General features: G+C 44.3%; 1 protein-coding gene across 2 annotated transcripts; it reads right to left on the bottom strand.

Annotated features, from left to right (window-relative positions):
* Nucleotides 1-5,727: 5,727 nt before the first annotated feature.
* On the bottom strand, nt 5,728-22,037 carry angpt2b (angiopoietin 2b). Of its 2 annotated transcripts, XM_037474461.2 has the most exons (10): nt 21,915-22,031; nt 21,342-21,727; nt 16,811-16,966; nt 15,995-16,116; nt 14,016-14,248; nt 13,586-13,710; nt 10,782-10,883; nt 8,159-8,325; nt 6,516-6,646; nt 5,728-6,316 (listed from the first exon to the last, which is right to left on the bottom strand). In XM_037474461.2, the coding sequence occupies exons 2-10, from the start codon at nt 21,648-21,650 to the stop codon at nt 6,156-6,158; spliced, it is 1,506 nt and encodes a 501-aa protein (XP_037330358.2). In that variant the 5' UTR covers nt 21,651-21,727; nt 21,915-22,031; the 3' UTR covers nt 5,728-6,155. The 2 variants fall into 2 exon arrangements, with proteins under 2 accessions (XP_037330358.2, XP_062414683.1); XM_062558699.1 differs by lacking the exons at nt 5,728-6,316; nt 6,516-6,646 and adding an exon at nt 6,686-6,888 and having other exon boundaries at nt 21,342-22,037.
* Nucleotides 22,038-22,248: the final 211 nt, after the last annotated feature.

Here is a 22,248-nt window from a genome sequence, read left to right as displayed (position 1 = left end):
TGTTACGCTGAACTGATTGTATTTATGAATAGAACAAATGAAAAAAAAAGGATCACGAAGATGATAGTGCTGAAAACAATAAAAAAACTAATAATGCTAATAAAACTAATAAAACGTAATCTGAAAGGTTTCTCTGATTAATTTGCTTTTCATCTAATTTTTTCATTCCATTACCATGTTATCTTGATCTATACCTCCATGATCACTTTTAAAGTAAAATTAATTAAAAATGAGCTGAAAGCACCTTTCCAACCCCTTAAGTGACAGTACCTCCCAAACTTTTGAATCTTTGTCCCCCAGGTGTTTTAGCCAAAATGAAAAAAACCGAAAACCTCTGTTTTACTCTCTGTGTAGTTAAAAGGAATTAAATGAAAAGGTCAAGTTAGTGCATTAGAGAGGGGTCTGCGGTTGTTTGATTGAATTTGCATCGGTCTGTGAATGTTTGTTTTTGGAACTCTGTCTCAAGCTGAGTAATAACGGCAAATTCAAGCCAATTATAGCAGCAATTTCGGAGCTCTTGGTATTTAGGCTTATGAGAAGAGAAACCTGTTCTGCTTGGCGCAGCCAGGTACTAAACAGAGAGAGAGAGAGAGAGACAGAAATAGACCAATTTGTCTGTTATTTGTCTACATTTCCTGGGAGCAGCTCAGTCTCAAAAGTCCAAATGTGAACAGTTCCAATTGGAGAACAAAAGCAACAATAATCATACTCTGCCCCGCCTTAATTACATAAAACCTCCCATTTAAAACCCACTGTGATGAAATTATTCCGAGGGTGAATGTCCAGAGGAGGCGGCTGCCTGGCATGTGAACCTTTTTGGTCATCGGCTCTGTCCGTCAACCAACATTTCTCTCACAGTGATGTGTTTTCCTCTGTGACTCCTCTCACCGCCGGAGCTGGGATGGGTCGAGAAAGCAGCTTCTCTGTTTTCTGCCCACGCAGTAGTTGACCTGGCCAGACGCACGCACACATACACACATACACATACACGCACACGCACAACATTGTTCGCGAGCTGCCATCTCCACTCCACGCATGAGTTTTTACTTGCATAGCTAGTTCTTTAACCGAACGTTAATGGAAGCATATAGGAGTCTAGCATAGGAAAGTCCTTGAGTTAATATGCAGGTTGGTTTCATAATTCAGCCTTTAAATACTTAATGCTACATATTCACCACACAATAATTAATATTAATGTATATAAGTTTTAGATGATGACACTCTATATACATAATAGCTATTCTTAATCACTCCACGTCTTGAATACAAAATAGTGCACGCACACCCAAGGGTTAGGTGTTCACTGACAACTTTTATTTAATTCAAATCAATTTAATTCATTTGTGGAGGGATCCCTCTACCGGGATGGACAGAATTCAATGGACAAAATGAGCTACGTAAGAGATACATGTAACACCATCCGATTGTAACCACCATCAGATGCCACACAATCAGCCTGGCTCCCACTCACCTCTAGTAACCCGGCATGTGTGGAGCACAGCCCTCTACTAGGGCAATACGGCATTATAAGCTCCTTAAGATAAGACGGTGAATGACCAGCAAGTTCCTTGTAGCATGAGAAGCACCTTAAATGATATGCTTCATGCACATTGACACAAGAGAAATTTGTGCAATAAATAGATATACATTTACCTTAAATGATAATGTATATATTATAATGAATCTAGTATTCCAGTAATTGGTATTGTCAACTAATTTGATGAGAAACAGTGCACCATGTCCAACTTTGAACTCCACTTCTTAAAGTTAGTCTTAATTTTTATTTTTTTGTTGAGTTTATTGCATTTTTGTTGACTTTGTTCAACTCCGGAGTTGGTGCCCTGCTGAGTGTTTGATGCGGCGGAATGGGTTTCATGTGGGATTGATTCAAATAAACCACAGAAATGCTTCCCACAGGATTTTGCGAGACTACGGTGGATGGACCTACGGGACGCCCCCCTCCCTGAAGGGCATTGTAAAAGTGGGTTCACTCGTATGTGTCCCATTTTACAAAAAAAATCTTTGTCTACACAGAGAATTATTGTTAAAACCTCTGAGGACATGTGTGTATTATTGCTTGTGTGTATGTCTTTGCTTGAGATATATTGTCATTTTTAAAAACAGGATGGACACATCCGTTTGGAAAAGGACTGGATTGTGGCTGGACTTGGAATAGTTAAACAACTTCTCAGCTTCTAGTCAACCTGGGATCACATGGATGCACGGCGGGCGCTCAGAGACGTCCCCATCCACGCCGCCGTCGCGCCGCCCCACTTTACATTTGCGGCCTGTCCGCTGGCATGCGTGAGCGCATCTCGGCGCTCTCCGTTGACCTCTTTGGCCTGCGGTGCATTTTTGTCCCAAGAATCGCTGTCTTTTTGTCAGGACGTTTTTAACTTTATGGTTTCTTCCCCTGCTTTGGTTTGTGCCGCCACCCTTCAGCAAACTCAAAGAAGCCCCACGTGACATCTGTTCGCCAGATGCGGGATCCAACCCGGCTGTAATTTATCACACCGTTTTTTAACGTGACCCGAAACTCCCATCGTGCACATTTGAACATTTAGTTGAAGCAACTACGCCTCTCGTGTCTGTCTCCCTTACGTCTTGTTCATACTTCACTCGGGAGGGTAAAGATAGAGAGGACGAGAGAGGGATTGCCTGCAAGCTGACGCAACAACAGCAGTGCCATACAGGTCCGCCAGACTGACGGACCACTCTCTCACGGGGGTTATCGCAGTGGGGGGGGGCGAGGGGCGAAGTTATTCAACTGGATATCAAACTGTCGTTTCTCCACAACAAAGGTTTGCACTTTTTACTGGGGGGTTTTCTAGAGCAGCATCCAGCACGTATTTTTCAGTCTCCACAGATTGAATGTAAAGTGCTCTCCCTTATGAGATTCTATTTTGATGTTCTTGAATTAGTCGTCCCCCCCCCCCCCCCCCCCCCCCCTCCTTCACCTCACTGCCCACACAAAGACGCACACAAATGTCCTTTGTAGCCTTCAGTTAACCATCTGCCGGGGATGGGAGCACATGGTAGATAATGTGTTAATGAATGCATGGTTATATAATCTAAACCTGTGGTGGCGGGGGGGGGCCGTGAGCGAGCGGCAGCCGGATTGTCACCTCTTGTTAAGTAGAAAAGACAAAGTAAAGAGCTTCATTGTGCCACAAGTGCCCTCAAGTGGCTGGAGGCAGCATTTCCTCTCCTCCTCGCTTCGTCTTTTTAAAACATGACAGGAAAAGTGCCTTTTTTTTTTTCTTTCTCTGTCTATAAAGTCTAATGCTGCAGACATAGGAGGTGATGCATTGCAGGCGTACACAGGGGCGGTGTTGTCTTCTCTTTTCAATGACCACCCTTAAACGGGCCGCATGCTGACTCGGTGAACCACAAAGCGCCGTCAACCGTCGTAAATCAGTTCCCGGGCCCCTCACTCTTCCTCCCGCCGCCGGAATGTTCCACCTGACCCCTACCCTGGCCCGCCATCAAACACCTTATGACGCTCAGACACTGAACGCACAAGAAGAGGGAGATGAGGACTTTTGTGGTCTGTACATTTTTTTTTTCCCTCCCTCCTCTGATGCATGTTTCTGTAAAGCAGGGTTGCATGATTAATCCTTTAGGCAATGGGTTTAAAGCTCTCGCAAAGCTGAAAGGGCCCGGCTCACATCTTTGTTCACATCCATTCATGTACTGTACATAACGGGGTCAACACGTCTGAGGATACATGCATGACCTCCCCCCACCTCTGCCAGTCCATCATACCATGAACATATTTCTCCTTCTCCATTTCTCTTTCAGCTTGGTCGAATTGAATTGCTCCGGTAGATCTATTTGTAGAAACCATGCTGTTGATACAGCATTCAAGAAAGGGCAACAAAACAGCTTTTACTGATCATTGAAATCTTTTTTTTTTTTTTTGAGGCTTAGGAAACAACTGCATAGTCGGTACATTTGTGTTAACATGTAACACCAACAAAAGAAAAAGTGTACAAACTGCCTCACGAGACACACAAATAACACGTTTTTTTTGTATGGTTTAATGTACTTCTCTGGGAGAAAATGATTAGCATGTTTCTTTAAGAAGCTTTGAAACCAAAAAGTGTCTGACTCTTTTCGGATACGCTGTGTTTCCACATCTGCTTGTTCCATGGTGAGAGAAAAAAGCCCTTTTCTTAAAAAAGCTTAATTAATATATTGTAGATCTGTGAGTGGGAAGCTGTTTCAAATGTATTTTAGTGAACCTTTATTCAGCCGCGATGATCCCAAGACAATAGTACGGGGTTCTTTTGTAAAGTTGGCAGCATAAGTTTCCCACAAAAAAAACACAAAGACAGATTAAACAAAACAGATTTTCATCTCACCTCTTTTTGTGTGAAGTTCACCACCGTGAGAAGGAGCATGAGACAATAACAGCCTGTCACATATATTGATAATACCATAACGCAGTTCTAAAGTTACTATCTCCTCGTCTTCGTGCCCATAAGGACAATAACCGTTGTTCAATAAACAAGGCCCGGGAAAAGTGGAGAAGCCACGCCGCACACACTCCGGTCTGCTTCACTGGACCTGAACACAACCATTTCATCTGTTGAGCCAGCAGGCCAAATCAAGTGGTCTTTATTAAAGTCACTTTGATGGATTCACCCCTGCCCCCCCCCCCCCTGCGGTGATCTATCACCTGTTCAGCCCTTGGAGGTCGTGATAAACTTGTTTAGCGATGGGGTCACTGCATGCAAGCAGAGCAACGAGTGTGTGTGTGTGTGTGTGTGTGGCTGCTTTACTGCTCCTACGGTACACGGCTCTAGTCTCTCTGTCCCGTCCTGCGGGTTTAATGGTAAGCTGCTTGTACTGGATCCACTGGTGATTATATTTGTGTATTCCTTACAGATTGTTGCGTGATTGCATCATATTTTTTACACGCACACACACACACACACACATGGTTAGGCAACAGCGGCGTTACCCCTCTGAGTAGTTTTACTGTAGATCAGTTCCTGCTTATTCCCGAAAAGTGTAATAAATCAATGGTAGTTAAGGATGCGTAAGCCCTCCACAGATTCAGTGAAGTCACACAAAGCTATTTATTTGAGCTATTGGTTTGTGGGGGGGAAAAACAATGAATTATTTGTTTCTGCTAGGAATATATTTCTATTAAGAGTCTCTGGCATTGATTTTAAATGAGTAGGACATTTTTATCAAATTTCTTATTCCTTAAGCTCAACGTCTCACATCTGTGCAGTGGTTTTTAATTGGCAGCAGTCAGACGCGACTCTTGGGAGTTGCATCAGGCGAGGGAGCGGAGATCTTTAAATGTTCTGTCTGTCCTTTAGTGAATGAAGCAGAACAATTAGCAGATGGGGTCGACTAGTTCAGTGTGTTATCTTCCAGTTAGCAACGGCTGACCTAGTCCACTGGGACCAGTGTCTTTGGATGAATCATCAGATCATCAAAGGTCTGCAGTTCCCGCAGACCTACTGAAGGCTATCTCACCTTACATTGTGTGTAACCCTGAACCCTCCTAAACAATTACTGATATTTTGCTTTTGGAATTGAGTTACACCAAGATCCAAGCTAAAATAAGCAGTTAAATAAGCAGTTACCATTAAGTTAAAACTTAATGGTAGATTATATTTAAGCAGTTGCCTCCAAATAAGGCTGTGTGTAAATAATTACAGTATAGTCACATTCATTTCCAAAAAATGGACAAGCACACAACAGGTTTTCACAGTTTAATAAAAAAAAGGTTGGTTTTACGATGGTGTCTAAAGGTTTATTCATTAAGCCGCAGAGTTTGATTTGAATGGAGTAACTGTTCATAACATGAGCTGAAGCGATCAGTTGTTTTTGTCATCTGTAGCAAAGTTCATACCATCGTCTGAGTAATCCTCATTGAAATACAGTCTGGAAACCATCTGTGGAGAGATATTGGTTGAAACTCTCACTCAGGAATTCATTGCGACCACAGTCCAGTTTTTTTCAGAGTCCACACATGTCTCCAGGCAATTGCTAAACACACTCCAAGGTGTTGAAACCCTAAAACCACCAACGGAGGGATACAAAGTTGTACCCCACACCTACGATTTCCTGGAAATTGTTCGTTAGATTCGACAGCGGCTCCATTCATCATCCGGCGCCATGAAAGCGCCACGCCCTCAGAAGTTCGCTGGGCGCACCATCATGGTCGCCATGGTAGCCATCAGATTTGGACCCTTCCAATAGTACCACTTAATGCCGTTGTAGCGAACCACACTGGATGAGCTGGGGTAATACATGCCATTCAGGTTGGATGGGCCGCACGCCTCAAACCACCAACCTGAAAAAAAGAGGGTTAAAATGATTTAAATATGAGCCCATGAAATCCAACACCCAAATGTACAGCTAGGCGTCGGTTCTAAATTTATATTGGCGCGGAAGGAAAATGAAATGCACTTTTACAAGGCGGTTCGAAAGAAATGTTTAACAAGATGCGTTACAGACTGAGACGAGGATAGAAGTGGAGGGAAGCTGCGTACCTCCCGATGCCAGCTGGGCGCACTTGCAGGTGCAGCGGTCGTTGTCTCTGTCCTTGGTGCTGAAGTGGGTGCCCGTGTGGGAGAGGCTGCTGGTCCGTCCAGCTGTGCCACTGAAGCCCTCGGCGTGAAGGCTGGAGTTGTGGGGGAGTGGTAAAAAAAAAAAAAAAAAAGCAAAGGGTTTCAGAAAAGAAAATAAGCCATAGGCAGCTTTTATTATTTAGCGTTGCGTTGGGCAGCTATGCTTGTTTGCAGCTCTGCATGGCACTGAACGTTACAGCCCCAAAACTTCTCTTTTTTTTCTGAAAGTAGGGCACGACCCAATGCTCTCCATCACAGATCCTTCTTGACATTTATAGTCTGTGCAGAGCTGAGCCTTGTGGAACACGACATACAAAAGAAAGAAAACAACAAAAAGTATAGCACAAAATAAAGATGAATGAAGTTATAACCATGTGTAAATCATGTAGGAAATCATAGCATTTTTAGTGTGTGTAAAATACAAGGTACCATCTCAACCTAGGTGTCCACAAGAAAACTAAGCTTTATGGCTCTTAACAAACCAAAGTAGTGGGACATTTGTTGTGTATCAATGGCAAGAATTTTCAGATTCATAGAGGTGTTGGTTATTTTGTTTCAGACGAATTGCAAAATGATTTTTTGTGTGTGTAATATTGATATATTTCTTCACCGGTAACTAACAGTATAAACAGATTTTTGCACATCCTAGCACTTATCCAGATACAAAGTAGACAAAGTACTTCCTGTGTAATTATTAAAAACTATTATATTAGAGAAGAAGGCAACCGTTGCTTAGCCAGGACTCCACCGGCCTTTTTTATCCTGACTGACTTTTCAATCTTTTAATGACACGTTTGCTGTTACAGTAAAAAGGATGCCATCGGTTTCACTTTGAGACATCAGTGGAAAAGCAGTCTGATATGCTGATTATTAATGTCCGAATCATGTTTGTTCCTTGTTTTCGGGGGGGGGGGGGGGGGGGGGGGCAGGCTGGATGGAGGATTGCTTCGTCCGACAAGCTGTTTGGCGCCACGGGTCTGACTTGGGAGTTATAATATCAACACACAGACGCAGCTGGTAAAGCTGATTCATATTGAACTGGTTACACAGCCACATGATCTCAGAGGTAGCAGGCTTTGGACGTGATTATATTCGTTAACCACGATGTGGCCAACAGCCAAATCGGGGGAAAACATTTGGATTCTTCGCGTTAGTTATGTAGAACAAACTCGGGCAGTGTTAGAGCTCTTGGAAAGCACACACCCGCGTGTGATTAGGATTATCATCTGTCACAGCATCAATCAATCAATCAGAACTTTGACTAAACAAGGGGAGAATTCTTGTTAATTTATATGAAATCAAGCAAACTATTTGACTAGTGTCATGTCTGTGTGCGTCAGAGGAAGCACGCCCGTAAATAATATTCAGTAAGTGATAGTAAGGTTGCAAAGTTGCAGAAGAAGGCAGGATATGCTTCTTATTTTCCTGTGGAGGTGCTTTGAGGAGGCGTTTTGTATCTGTCGTGATATGAAAAGTACTTCACTCTGAGAGAAAGCAACTATTAAATAACCCAATAATAACTCAATAACCCCAGTAACTATTTACATGTTACGCATCGCTGGTACCTGTAGTTGTTGTCCTCCCCTTCTATGTAGAAGCGATCGTAATGTGAGAAAGCTTCATTTCCCTCTCGGTCTTTTAGCTGCACATGCAGGCTGTATTCTTGAGAGCTGGTCAGCTTGTGGATGATGTCGTTCCCCAGCCAGTGTTCCCCAGACGGCTCTCCGAAGCCCTGGATTAGACACAAAGGCAGAGAAACAATGGAACAAGAAACTATTCCAACAAAGGGGTTTGTTTTTACCAGGACCTGCCAAGTGCTTTTGTAGTTTTTATGAAAAAGTCGCATTCATCATTTTGTTGGCTGTAGACAATCCACAAAGTTTATGAAGATAAATAGTACAATACCAAAGCAATGAGCCAGCCAACTAAGACTTCACGTTTTTATCCAAATATCCTACATATGTTCTATCAGTGCAAACAACTGACAGTTTATTGATGACTGGCTAGCGGCACAAACTAGGGGTGGAAAGCTACCCAAACGGCATGTACCTCTATGTTGGGGTCCGGCGTTTAGTATTCTATGTTTCTGGTAGCGCAGGGAAAAATAAATATTTATACGATAATAATATTGATTTAGTTTTGAGCATGCAACAGTAGTTTGTTGGCACTGACTCATTGCAATAGCGGAGGCAGAAACTGGCATCTTGTCAATGTGTGAAAAGAAATGAATATCAAAATCCCAAAATAAATATCCCAAATGCTCATAACATGCAATGCTCAAATCAGAAGGAAGCTGTCTGTTGATTATACAGACTAATAACCACGAGAGAACCTGAAACAGACAAATTGAGCATCCACCACTACCTCTATCCAAACATCAATTTATCGAATATGTTCTGTAGGAATGATGGACATTCCTTCAGAATAGAGATGAGCATAGAAGCTGTTTTTGCAGCTCATTCTTCAACAATTTGGGTTATATGCCGCTTGGGTTTAGAATATCAAATAACGGGTACAAAAGAGACGTGTCAAGGACATGTTAACAGCTTGAAGCACACTGATGTGAACATGATCGCAGCATTAAGCGAAAACCGTTACAGTGAGTCACACGGGCATGATGTGGGAAGGGATAATAACATGCAGCGTTCATCCAAAGATACCTCTGACGAGGAGGGATATAATGGGGCTTCTGCTAATGAATGTCATGTAGGGCCGACAAATAGAAAATGTGCCTTTTGACCGATGCAGGCGGAACGCTGCACAGTGTGAAGCGTGAGCATACGTTATCTGAACATGAATAAGCCTACAACTGTGCATGATCAAACTATAAAACCTGTTCAAAAGACCACTCTCTACGGCCATTGTTGTTGATCATAACTTATGATCTAATAATTAGGTAATACGTAGTTAATGCGGTTGATCATTTCAAGATGTGTGTTTGTTACGGGCTCTAATGTCTGCCAACTGTAATACAGTTATCAGCTTTTGTTTCCCCTTTAAGGCTTTAGTAGGCTTTATTTTTAGAGGTTATTTGATACATATTATTTTTTATTGAATTACCAGAATTGAATTTGAACTGCGATGGAACGATATGCAATGACTTACCGCCCTTTATTCAAAATACTTGGTTTCAGTGGAACATTTTCTCCTTGTTTACCTTAGAATCCCACCTCACTTTATCTCACTGACAAACTTTCCGAGTGCTACCGGCCTCAGGTGAGAGTCTTTTTGCATCGAACGTTTGAGCAGAAATGACTAGTTTTGAGAGTACGGATCGTCTGCAGAAGCATTTTAGTAAATATGTTATCTGCCAACTACAGGGCCCCTGGGCTCCAACGTCCCAACTGGAACCAAACATTTATCATCCACTTGTAAAAATATTGTCTTCGAATGAGTTTTTGCAAAAATTCAATTTTTTTTTCTCTCTCTCTCTTTGTTTGCGGTAACTCCGTTCTACTTTCAATCAAAGCTGGAGCCACTGATTTGTTGGCGTGGGTCAGAGGCAAATTGCTACTCCACTAAATCCCAAACTAGCCTCCTTCATTTGTTCTGTGGATTTCAACACAGTTGAACAAAAGGCCTGCGAGCATGTGTTTTTCTCTATTTCACAAACGCAACGTCGATCCCCGAAAGATCCGAAAAAGCCCCAACAAAACCCTACCCCGAGGTTACTGAAACACGCTTGATCCGGCCAGAGCGCTGAAACGTCTTCATAGCATCTGGTGCACAATTATTATGAGATCCAGTTTTTTTTTTTTTTCGAAGCTTGAAATGCTGTGACTTTCATCCCCTGCAAAAGCTGTTGCGATGTGAAGATGGGTACGACAGTTGTGCAGCGTGTACCACTGAAGTGTGTGTGTGTGTGTGTGCTCTCGCATAAGCGTGTGCTCTCACGGGTGTGTAGGAGTATGTCGGGGGGGGGGAGGGAGGGAAAGCGAGCAGGTGCAATAACACGGGGGTGGGTAGAGTACACGAGGGCGGCCAAATCCAACAACCGCGGGGTCACCTGGGATCACGAGCGGTCCGGCGTCCCACGCCTCTCGGCGCCAGATCACCCCGCGGAAGGTTATTGAAACCTCCTGTTCGGGTCCCACAACACAACGATCCGCGGTGCCGATACTGATAGCGGCGCACTCTGACCCCCCCCCCCCCCCCCTCGAATCCAGCGCTCGCCCCCGTAGAGCTCACCATTTTGTAATCTCTCCAGCCGCGGTGGAAGCTCACGGAGCCGTTTCTCCGGTGCTGCAGCACGGTCCACCCGCCACCGCCGGTCTTCATGTCGCAGAACACCTGTGGAAATGAAGGCGTAGTTACAAAGCGATTTTATTCCCTGCGTCTAGGTGACACAATGATTGTGTCTGTAAGGTGTCTAACTCGTACTCGATAATAGAATATTTACTGAGCAAATCCGGAAACCATTTTGACCCTTTTGATTAAAGGAATAATAACTGTTTGTTTTTCCACCTTTAACGTTAACAACCATCTCATTTGCCACAATCATTTTGCACATCTGCCAGATACACGGCATTAATTCGAAATTGTGTTTCAAGCCCCGTTGGCAACAGCGTGATATCCAGCCTCCCTTGATCTCCACAGCTGCCGAGGGAAATATGGCTTTGTGGAAGCCAAAGGCCCCACTGCGTTTACCAGCTAGTCCCTTACAGAGGATTGGCCCCCGGGCCAAGTGTGTGGTAGGTGAACTGGAGCCTTGTGCCTACGACAGAACTAGTGCTACTTCAGGGACATATCATTATAAGATTTTGTCCTTTTTAATTGAAGTGTATTCATTTAGCATATTTCAAGAATTTCAAAATGAATCTTATCACCTCAAAATATACTTGTACTATAGGGCTGGGTGATAATTCAGTATGATCATTTATTATCTTTCAATGGAGGCATATTTGATCATATTTAATTAATACACATTGTAACATTTCTTGTTAAACTATCAAACTATGATTAATCTGCATTTGTGAGCGTACTAGGGCCATTCCAAATACTGATGAACCCTATACAAAACAGATTGTTTTGTTATTTTATTTAATGATAGCAGCTGGTATATTAGTCCCCAAACAATTTTTCAACCAGGGTTGCAAAAAAGATTTCAAACCCCTTTTGTTAGAATCTTCCTTTGTTGTTATTTTTTTAAACACACACAATTCAAATTATTAGGAAATAAATCATTTGATTTTTATTGATGAAAAAAGTACGGATTGTGGATCAACGCTGATCCTTTACTCCACCAGTACCAGTAGTGAATATACACTTTTGCTCCAAAAATTAGAATTTTTAACCTATGTCACTATTTAACTAAGGAGTAGGCCTCAACGTGAATATGCATCAGTATATGGATTTATGTCGAGAACTCATTTATTGAAGATAGAAGACTTTGACCGCATTGCTCGACCCAATTTCTTTTGACGATTCCGACTCAATAACGATCTACACAACCAGAAATGCTAAACAGGTGCTAAATTACTGATGGCTGGTACTGAATGTTGCCAACCATATAAATCACCCTGACCGGTTTCAAGAGTAAGGAGGCGTTGACGCCGGTGTGTGGACAGCATCCCAAAGGGTTCCTCTATTTCAACAAGTCGAGTGGCTGCTTTCTGCTTGAAGTGAAATGACATCGTACAGCACATTCCCACAAGAGGAAAGACACATCAAGGTCAGAAGGCACTCAGGTCTGTTACCTCAGAACACAGAGTGGACTGAACACATGCTGTGATTATTCTCTGGGACATAAAACACATGTTCCGGCGTTAAAGGCATCGCAATGAATACAAAAACAGGATCTTTAAATGGATACGGTTAATCAATGTGACTGGTACCAATAGTTGGTATAAGTGAAACATCCTTTGATGTCAGACTATTCTATTTTCTGTATGTTGTTGAGTATTGGTGTAGGAAATATTCAGTTCATATATAAAATGGAAATAGAACGTACATCAAATCTCTTTTTTGCAAATGTGGTCGTTATTCTGATTTAGACCATATAAATCATTTTCGTTGTTATTAGGAGCAAATTGAGGGCACAAAAATCGAGCAAATGTAAGCAGTTCATTATTGTATTTTTTTTTTTTTATCGCATCCAAACTATTAATTATTTGCCTGGTAAACACCATCATTATCTACAATCCTTGGTGATTTGAACATGCGTAGATGGATGCATTCCTAAAGCACTTTGTACACTTTCTGTCACTTCCTCGGCTGAGAAAACTCCCCAGTGCTTTGAAAAAAGGGTAATTTGTATTTGCCCCACTTTTACGCGGCCACCCGGATTGCCAGCCACATTGGATTTAGATGGCATAGATTGAAAGCAGCAATGATTTTGGGAGTACTAACTCACATCAGTGGAAATGCACATTGGCCCTAGTTGGCAGGAAACCCGTGGCACCAGTGCCCAACACCTGGTTGCCTTGCCCACGGGAAATGAAAAGGAAGAACAGGGGGGAAACTACAGGCGGTATGAGATGGTGCCAACCAGAAAAGTAGACTCAAAGTAATGAATAACAAACGAATAAACAGTTCCACTGCTTTTTTGGGCAAGTCATGATCGCTTTTTTTCAAAGAGGAGATAATGAAGGCCACGGTTGAGTTAGCAAGAGCTAGCTGCTTCAGGTCAGCGGAGGTTCCTGCTAAGCCTTTCTGACTCTGCATTCAGTATTGCACGCCCACTCACCATGAAGCCTTTGGGGCACAAAACTCCTGTTGCTTATTATTTACCCCCACCCCCTCTGTAACCCACCGTGGCATTTCCATCAACCACTTTACCAAAAGCCCCGGCACGTTACCGTTCCATCAGGCTGCTTTCTCCTTTCGCTCTTTACAGCGTGTTGATAAGCCCTCAGAATTTCATTGTAATAATAATAATAATAATAAGCTTTCCAGTATTAAACATTATAACTAATTGGTAAAAATACCTAGCAAAAAAAAAGGTTCCATGTCACAGTCAGTTAGGTGATGTTTGCAACAAAAGGCCTTACTACCTTGACAGTCTGCGTAGAGTTAGGGAGGCGTATGCCATATAATCCGCTCTCCGTCACTCCAGAGCGCAGGATCTCCGCACAATCCCTGAAACTAGGCGCGTCCTCCTTGGGCGTATTGGCGATTTCTGCAACAAAAAAAAGAAAGAAAAAAAAAGGTGGACAGTCGGCGAACATAAGGGTTTTGCGCACAAATCCCAACCAGATTTATGAGATTTATTGTAATGTTAAGCCCGAGCTTAAGCCTGCAATGTCTGCAGCTCAGGCGTGCGTGTTGTTTGTTTAGCTTACATTTCCCATTATTTCATAATTAATAATAATTTTTTTTAGCCTCTTCTCTCTGCGCATCTCATGTTCATTCATTTAAGGTGCTGTGGATGGGTTTCCCGCATGGAGAAAAAAAAAAAAAAAACGGCGATTGCCTCAGCGCTACCGTTGCAGTGGTTGACCAGAGCCAGCAGCTGCTGAACGGTGTCCGTGAGCGCGGCCTGCTGTCTCTGCAGCACGCTGCTGTTGAGCGTGGAGCTGACCAGTTCGCCCTGCAGCTGACTGACCAGTCGGCTCTGCCGCTCCACGAGTTCTTGAAGCTGCTGCTTTTCAATCTGCATGCCGTGCAGCCCCTTCCCATACCGAGCCTCCAGCGCCAAGAGCCTCTGTTCCAGAAAGCTACCCAAGAGAGAAAGCAAACCAAGAATCAACGCGTGTGGTATTGGTTAATATTACTGAAATATCTGTAGAACAGGGAAAATGGGGTGACATAATACCGCATCAGGTGTTGAGACGTGTGTGGAACCCTTTGGGTGGCAGATTAAATAAGCAGCGGGTGAACGGGGAAAATTAATCTGTTTGACGTTTACCTGTCCCGGCGGAGGTTGAGCAAACTTGCACATTTACATGATGATGACTAATGGACATCAAGGTGACAGGCCCATTGGGCTAACATCATATAAACACCTGTACTGCAGCAGCATTCACAGATGGGCCTGCATGCGAAACCTCTCCATCACAGCCATCATGCAGCAATCTGTGTGTGTGTGTGTCTGCACAAGGGCCACACCCCCATATGCAAATGAAGACCATAAATCCCTGCAGCTTGATCTTTATGGCTTTTCAGCAGTTATTTATTGAAACATCCAGCCACCCATATTGAACAAGTTACTTTTTTAGCCCTCTGCCCATACAACCGCTACACTAAACGTGTATCCTCAATCTTTCACTGTAGGCAGCGACTCAGCATGTGGCCTGGAATGAAGGCTGGATCAATCCAAATCGTTTTTAACATCGCTTCAATTTCCTATTTGCCCCGTGTGGAGGAGCACTCCATAAACGTAGCAAAGCAAGCAAACAATTTTTTCTTCATTAATGTATTTTACTTTCAAAGAGGAAAAACCAGCAGGTCGATCAATGTTCATAAAGTCAAAGGGTCTGACAAACATTTTTCGAGTCATGTTGCATCCTGGTAAATTAAACGGTTATGCTCATGACGTTGCGCTATTTATTATTATCGAAAAACTCAATCAATATTAGACGGCACTTGCCCAGTAAACGCAAAATGCAGGGTTTTAAATGTAATGCATATGAAAACAAACATATCTTTCAGCTCGTTTTAGTTGGCGGCGGTTCAAAAAAAAAAAGGGCCCCGGCCCCTCAAGGATCAGCAGCAGTAGCCCCCAACAAACACCACGTTCCCCTTCTAGTCCACAGCTGATCGTCCGCCAATCTGCTCCGACCTCTCCATCTCCGTTGTCTATTTGTGAAGCCGCATACAGTCATTTGCAATGAAGGACGAGAGCCAAACGGGCAGATCAAGGCCAGATGTGTGACAGGTGTTTGAGCGCGGGCAGCGCGTTCCACCGGTCACACTTGGTACGGACGGTTAGACCGACGAACCCAAAGAGAGAAAAGCCGCCCGCCCGCTCGCTCTGCCGCCGCCCGACACGCTGCCCTTACTCTCTGCTGGCCCTAATTTGACCTCGTCTTCCTTGACAGAAGAATGGGAAACCCCTCCTAACCCGCACTGCCCATTCACTGGCAAACACACACACACACACACACATGCACACACACATGCTTAAACAATGCTCATTATACTGTTCAACGTGTTCTCTTTCAGTAGTTTTGGTGAAATGGAAAAGTTTTTCCTGACGTGCATGAGCTGTGCTTTAAGGTATTTTATATTTTTGCCACCAAATGGCAAGTAGCTTTTTTCCCCCGTAGGAAGCACAATTTGGTGCTGCCTACAGCAGACAGGGTGAGCTCATTGTGGCTCACCAAAGGAAAAAAAAATAGCACAATGCGCAGTGATTTCACACTGACAAACAGAACATCTGCCTATAAGCTATTTGACGGCATCAGCTCTTGTACACTGTAATAAAAAATGTAAAAATAATCCACTGAAGCATGTGTTTTCACCTGTTTTTGTCACCGAGGCGTGAGATCTCCTGAGTCTGCAGGAGAATGTGTTTCTCCAGCCGGTTGGTGAAGAGCGAGTACTCGAGCAGCTGTATCTCCAGGCGACTGGTCTGGTTTAACACCTACAGATGAATGAAAACAGAATAGTAACGATCGCAGCGCTGAGGAATGGATGAGAGTGACGACGGGCTTATTGACTGCAGGGCGGGGGGGCTGTGAAGCTCCAACGTCGCGCACCGAACGTCACGAGGCCCATTATGCCGTCGGCCTTTGATCTCGCAACGAAAAAGCCGGAGCGAGGAATTATCTCACAATGCACCTGTGACACGTTTTGAACTTTAAAAAAAACTCTGAACCAAGCAGCTCAGATATTTGTACAGGTTGCAGTTTCATATCGACTCTGATAAGAGGCAAAAAACAAACAAACAAAAAAAAGCACAGGGTCCGAAAACAGCCCAATCTGTAATAACAGCTCTGTGGCACAATTGAAGACACATCTGTGTTGTGCTACTGCTCTTTATGTTTTAATTGGCTGGTTGTCACACGGGCGAGCTCAATTCAGCGTGTCAAATCAGAGTTCCCGTCAAACCGAATGCCAGCTGTTTTTAAAAGCGCCCGCCGCCCACCTTTGGGCCCCGGCTTTCTCAGTCGGCTACGTCTGACTTGCGTTTAATTAGCTCTCCGCCAAGCGTTTTGCACGTAACATCATTTTTTTTTTTGCATGGTTGCGACCACCCCCCCCCCCCCCCAATCATTTGGATTGGCTGCGTTCAAGTCGGCCCCTGGGCTCGCTCAGACGCCTCCCGGTGGGCTCACCTGGGTCTCGACGTCTGTCAGCTTGCGGGTCTGCTCCGCTGATTGGCTGAGGAGGTTGGTTCCCATCTCCAGCATGGCAGCTGTCTGGGTGTGTACGGCGGTTCTTTTCATTTCCTCCATCCCCGAGCGCACATTCTGCTGGATGAAGTTCTCCAGCTGCACAGGGAACAAGCCGACTCTGAGAATATTATATTGCATGGCAGATTTTTTTTTTTTTGGTTTCATTGTGGTGGTAATCATATTTTTGAAGGTAATACACTGGCTGCTTGATGCATTGTAAAATTCATGGAGTCATCCGTCTTCTTCACATCATTTTTTTCTAGATTGCTTTGATGGAGTCATTGAATATCGTACCCCTACGGCATTGACACCATCCATCCATCCATCTACCTCAGGCAAATACTAGCCAGTACTTTTTTTTATAATTTAGCATGGTGTAGGAGTTTCATTGGAATTTCAAAAGGAGCAGTAACGACACACACCAACAGGCTGGGGTGATATTTATGTGCAGGGCTTCGGGGATCGTCGCCTACACCCTAATCAATCACCAGGTCAGATACATTAAAGCAGCTTTGGCCAAACCCATCATATTTGGCAGAGGGAGTAAAAATATAATGGCATCCTTCTTACTGCAAAACAGATTTTCTTATTAATGTGGCTGTTTTCAGCAAACAGAATCTGGACGACACATTCGGCTTTCAAGGCTGTGACCGATGGGATTTAGTTTGTCGTTTAACTTTCAATGGCCTGAGCGCCGCAATGAAACCAAACCGGGGAACAGTAATATTAACATGATGCATGTTATTGTTTGTGGGGATAAAAGATCAGACTTTATCTTTATCAGACTTTCCTCATGACTGGAAAGTCTCGTAACAAGCTTTATTTGCAACAAATCAAAGGTAATTCAAATTAGACTGTTTGTTTGTTCAATACAAAAGTCTGTATTTCAGGAGGGAATGGAGTTATGACAGTGTATTGACACTGCTTTTTCTGTATTTTATGCAGTATTAAAATACGGATCTAAGTGGGTAAATAGAGATGAATCTGCAATTAAAATAGTTTGCCTGCCAGGGTTTCCTGCAGACACATCTCTCTTTATCTCTAAGAGGGATTTACCGATCTGACTTTGCTTTCTGTCATTTCTTGTGTGTGAGACCACTATAGCCGTGTATAAAATTATACAAAACAAATAGATATAAATACTCAACAATTTAAGAGCAATTACAACTCAAGAGTATAAACATAATGTTTAATGTAGCAAATTGGTAAAAACTGGTGTTGAGTTTCTAGTAACATACTTCCTCTTGATCTCCCTCTGATTTAAACTTTGCCCTCTTCTTCCTTCATGCTCTATGTATTCATTTCTCACATTTTGCTAGTAAAGGACAACTGAGGGATTAGAAGAAAAAAAAATCCCTCCATAACGAAGGTTTTGAGAATCAAGCGGATTAGAGCTAAATCTGCAGGAAGACCCAAAAGATCCCTGCGTCATGATCACCCTGTTTAATTAAAGCCAGTCGCCTGTCCAAGTGTTTTAAATTACAGCCTTCTGTGGTGGGACTCAATCCAGAGGTCCCGATACACCCCATGTCTCACTGCCAAGTGCATTAATTGCAGCTCTGTCACATACTGCACTGAGCCGCAAGACACATTGCAATTGGGATGTAGCATTAGTGAGTCTTATTGTGTCGAAGAAGCAGGGGTCACTGCTGAGACAATCAAGGGAGTAATATCACATGATAGCCTAATTGTTAAGCAAATATACCGAGAGGAAATGTATGAACACAGGGTTTTGGAAAATATGCTTAATGTTTTGATTTTAAGGCAAGGAATGATTTCTGTGACCATGGAAATGGCAAATGTATTCGGTACAACACATAAATTCACTATTTTCCTTTTTCTTTTCTTTTTTTTTTGGATATTTGCCTCAACCTCAATAAAATAGACAAAAGTTTTGATGATGTATCTTTCAAGAAGAAACCTCTCCAATTATATGGGCATCAGCAAATCTTTTAATACTTGCTGATGAAAAACGTGTCCTTTTCGAAACGGTTGAAAGGATGTTCGATAGATTAACCCAAAGTAACCAGGATGTTCTCCTGGTTATTATCATTTTTCTAACCAGGAATGCTTCCAAATCAGTCACATGTTGCATGACGATCATCACACAGTGGCTGATGTCTTTTTACGTTTCAGATATAAGTGTCAATGTGACATTATGAAATTGTAACAAAACTAGTTCAAATCAACCCTTGGCTGACCGAGCAAAAGAGCATCCTGCCCACACAGTTTTTGTATTTCCCTCCAAAAATGTTGGTGCTGGTTTGAGACTACTACAACACCATACCACTTGTGATGCACATATGTACCACAGATGTGTATTTTTAATAGTAGAGGGTGGATGGTGGGAGAAATAATGAAATCTTTCGAGTTGCTCCCCACCGTTTTTTTGTGTTCAAGGAAATTAAAAATGATTGAGGAAAAATAAGTAACGTCCGTTATATGGGTACCATACTTATACATGAAACATCACTGAGACAGGAAATCGGGTCACCTGAGGTTAGCCCAGCCACCTTGATCTCTATGCAATATTTCCGCATTAGCATAATCCACACAGGCTCTTAAAAGGACTAACAAAAGCACGCTTGCATCTTTTATCAATCCCTCAGGGCAGCAGAATGTTAAATGGATTAGTTGGGGGAGCTGGCGGGCTGTGTTGGGGGTTAGAACAAAACAAACACAAAAAACACGATGTTCTTCTCTGAAAAACCAAAGAAGGAATCTGGAAGATTAATCCTGTCCTGTTGCACTCGCCCACTTGAAGATTCCTCAGCGGAACATGCTGGATTGTGCATCGGAGCCTGTGTGCGTGCTGGTGTGTTTTCTTTCAAGAGGTTTGGGTTGAAGGCTCACAGAGAGGGTCATATTATCCCAGGGGAGCCTTGAGCGAGACCTCATAGAGTTTCACAGACAAACCCACGCACAGTCGCCACGTTTTAAGCTCCTTCGCATACCAATTTGTCCCCCGACTTATGCAGATATGCTTAATGAGCTCCACAAGGTGCTGAAAAGGCTTTCACCATCTGGAGGTCAAGGGTCGGCATAACCTCTTGCATTTCTGAAAGAGCCTCTCCAGGGTCTTGAAGTGTTTATGAGGAAATCCCACCTACGGTGCGATCGCTTATGCATTGCAACGGGAGGGTTGGAGGTAACTTGTTGAAAGCCTCGGTCCTTGTGTTCATTCCAGATGTTGTGTGGAGGAAGTTTGGCAATGGAGCAAGATGTGCGTCAGCAGAGCTTTTTCTACAGATGGAGGGATTAAAACTGCATCTCCACCATGGCCTCTCTCATCACATCTCTGGTGAAGTGGTAGTGGCAACATGCTGTGGAGAACACGACGGAGACGAGTGCGGGATGTTCTGCGGACTGCGTGAATAACAAACTGGACACGTGAGGGGGCGGGAATGGTGTGCATTCTGGCGCTATCTCTTCAATACACTGTATCTCACACATTCCACAGAGCCGCACTGGTTGGCCTGATGGGATGCTTCTCACTGAAAGCATCAGAGGGAGCGCGCGCGCTTCTCAGCGTGGGGGGGGGAGTGGGGGGGGTCGAGGGCGCGGGAGAGCAAGGCGGCCAAAAGAGTTTGAGACGTGGTGGTCGGCGAGTCGAGGTGCGATGTGAAGTGAAGGAGAGGGACGGGGACAAAGGAAACAAAGGAAACAGAAGTCGCAGACAAACTTATCGCGGGTAGGGCGGGGGGGCGCTTTGGCACTCTCATTACCTCACTTTTAAATCCTGAAACATAATCAACATGTTTGCCCTCGGGCAGGCCAATCCAAACACTCGACACAAACCCTCGCAGTCGGCCCCCGAGGTTTTGGTGTATACCATAAATATGCTGAGAAGAATGGAGAGACGGGTGGAGAGGGGATGACGTGTTAGTCACTCTGTCTTAGACAATGGCCCAACGCTGTTTCTGTGCCCTGACGACCTCAGCAATGAAAACACTATTGTTGGGGCCACTTTTAATCGCATCATTTCATTTCAGTCGGTCGTAATCCAAGCCAAATGGAACCGCAAAGGGCCACGGGCCATGCTGAAATGTGTTTGCAGCAGATAAAACTTTTTTTATTCCCCTCACTGAGGAACATATTCAAATATTCTAAATTTATACATCGGCTGAGTCTGGTACACACATTTTTGATCTGATGCGTTACATATTTGGCATCATCTGATATCACTGAGCTTTCTTCATCTTCGTCTCTCTCCTCTTGTAGTCAACTTGGGGGGTGGGGGGGGTTCCGGCTTCCTAGCGGTCTTCAAAGAGACTCGTGCTGCTGAAATGATGAGTTGAGAGGCTGCCGGATGTGCACACAGAGCAGAGCACCCGGGAAATCCCCCCCATTCCGTGTATTCCGTGGACGCCCCGTCCTATTCTCGGCACTTGAGGTCGTGAAGGCCTGCAGACTCAGATTTGGTCCTGCCAAGAGCTAAAGAAGCGGGGTCAACATAGAACAGAGATCTTACCTTCTGCAGCCACTGGGTGTTATTCTCCATGGCGCTCTCCAGATTCACCAGCTTCCTCTCCTGCCAGGAAGGCCTCTCCTCCTGGTCCTCGCCCGGCTCCAATTGGCTGGCGTCTGCCTCCGGCGGGGAGTCCCTCTGGAGGGTGTTGGTAACCTGGAAGTCCTTTGAGGTTTGGCAGTGCTCCACCTCGGGCAGGATGAAGGTGTAGCTGCAGCGGCCGTGCTGCACCCGGTGCTGTTGTCGCTCTGAGCCGGTGGTCGCCAGCAGGTGAGCCAGGTAGGCAAAGGTCAGGGCCAGCAGGCGGCCCATGTCAGGGGGGGTGGGGAGGGGGGGATTCAGGTGAGTTGTCCCTTCTGGTACTCTATACCTCCTGGATCTGTTTCTGTCTTTGGTGGAGAAAAAAGTCCCTCAAGACCCCTGATTCTGTCCTGCTCCTGTCTTCTCAGTCCAGCTCCTGCTGCTCCTGTCTCTTCTTCTGCCCCAGTCGGGGTGGACAGAAAACACACACACACACACACACACACAACTCCAACAATCCAGTCCCGGGAAACCAACAGCAGACTTCTCACTCACCATTTATCTGTCTCTCATGAAATGTTGGCCTCGCTCTTTCAAGCAGCTTGAGTCCAAACGTCGGTCTGGAGGGAACGAGCGGGCAGAGGAGGGGTTGCAGGGGAGAGAGTGGCCCGCTGCAGGATGTTGGCTGGAGTGGTATGCTCTCAGCAGAGAGAGAGAGAGAGAGAGAGAGAGAGAGAGAGAGAGTGTGGCGTACCTCTCCAAAACAGACTCGCACACACACAACTCCTTAGCACATAGTCACTCAACCACCCTTCCCTCTTTCACTTTCTCCCTCCCTCTTGCGGTACTCCTGTTTTTGCGGAGGTTAGAAGAGGAAGCCACAAACACA

The sequence above is a fragment of the Pungitius pungitius genome, chromosome 17 (assembly GCF_949316345.1).
Source record: "Pungitius pungitius chromosome 17, fPunPun2.1, whole genome shotgun sequence".
NCBI lineage: Eukaryota > Metazoa > Chordata > Actinopteri > Perciformes > Gasterosteidae > Pungitius > Pungitius pungitius.
Note: the sequence above shows the minus strand (reverse complement) of the source record. Positions and strands in the feature narration are given on the sequence as shown.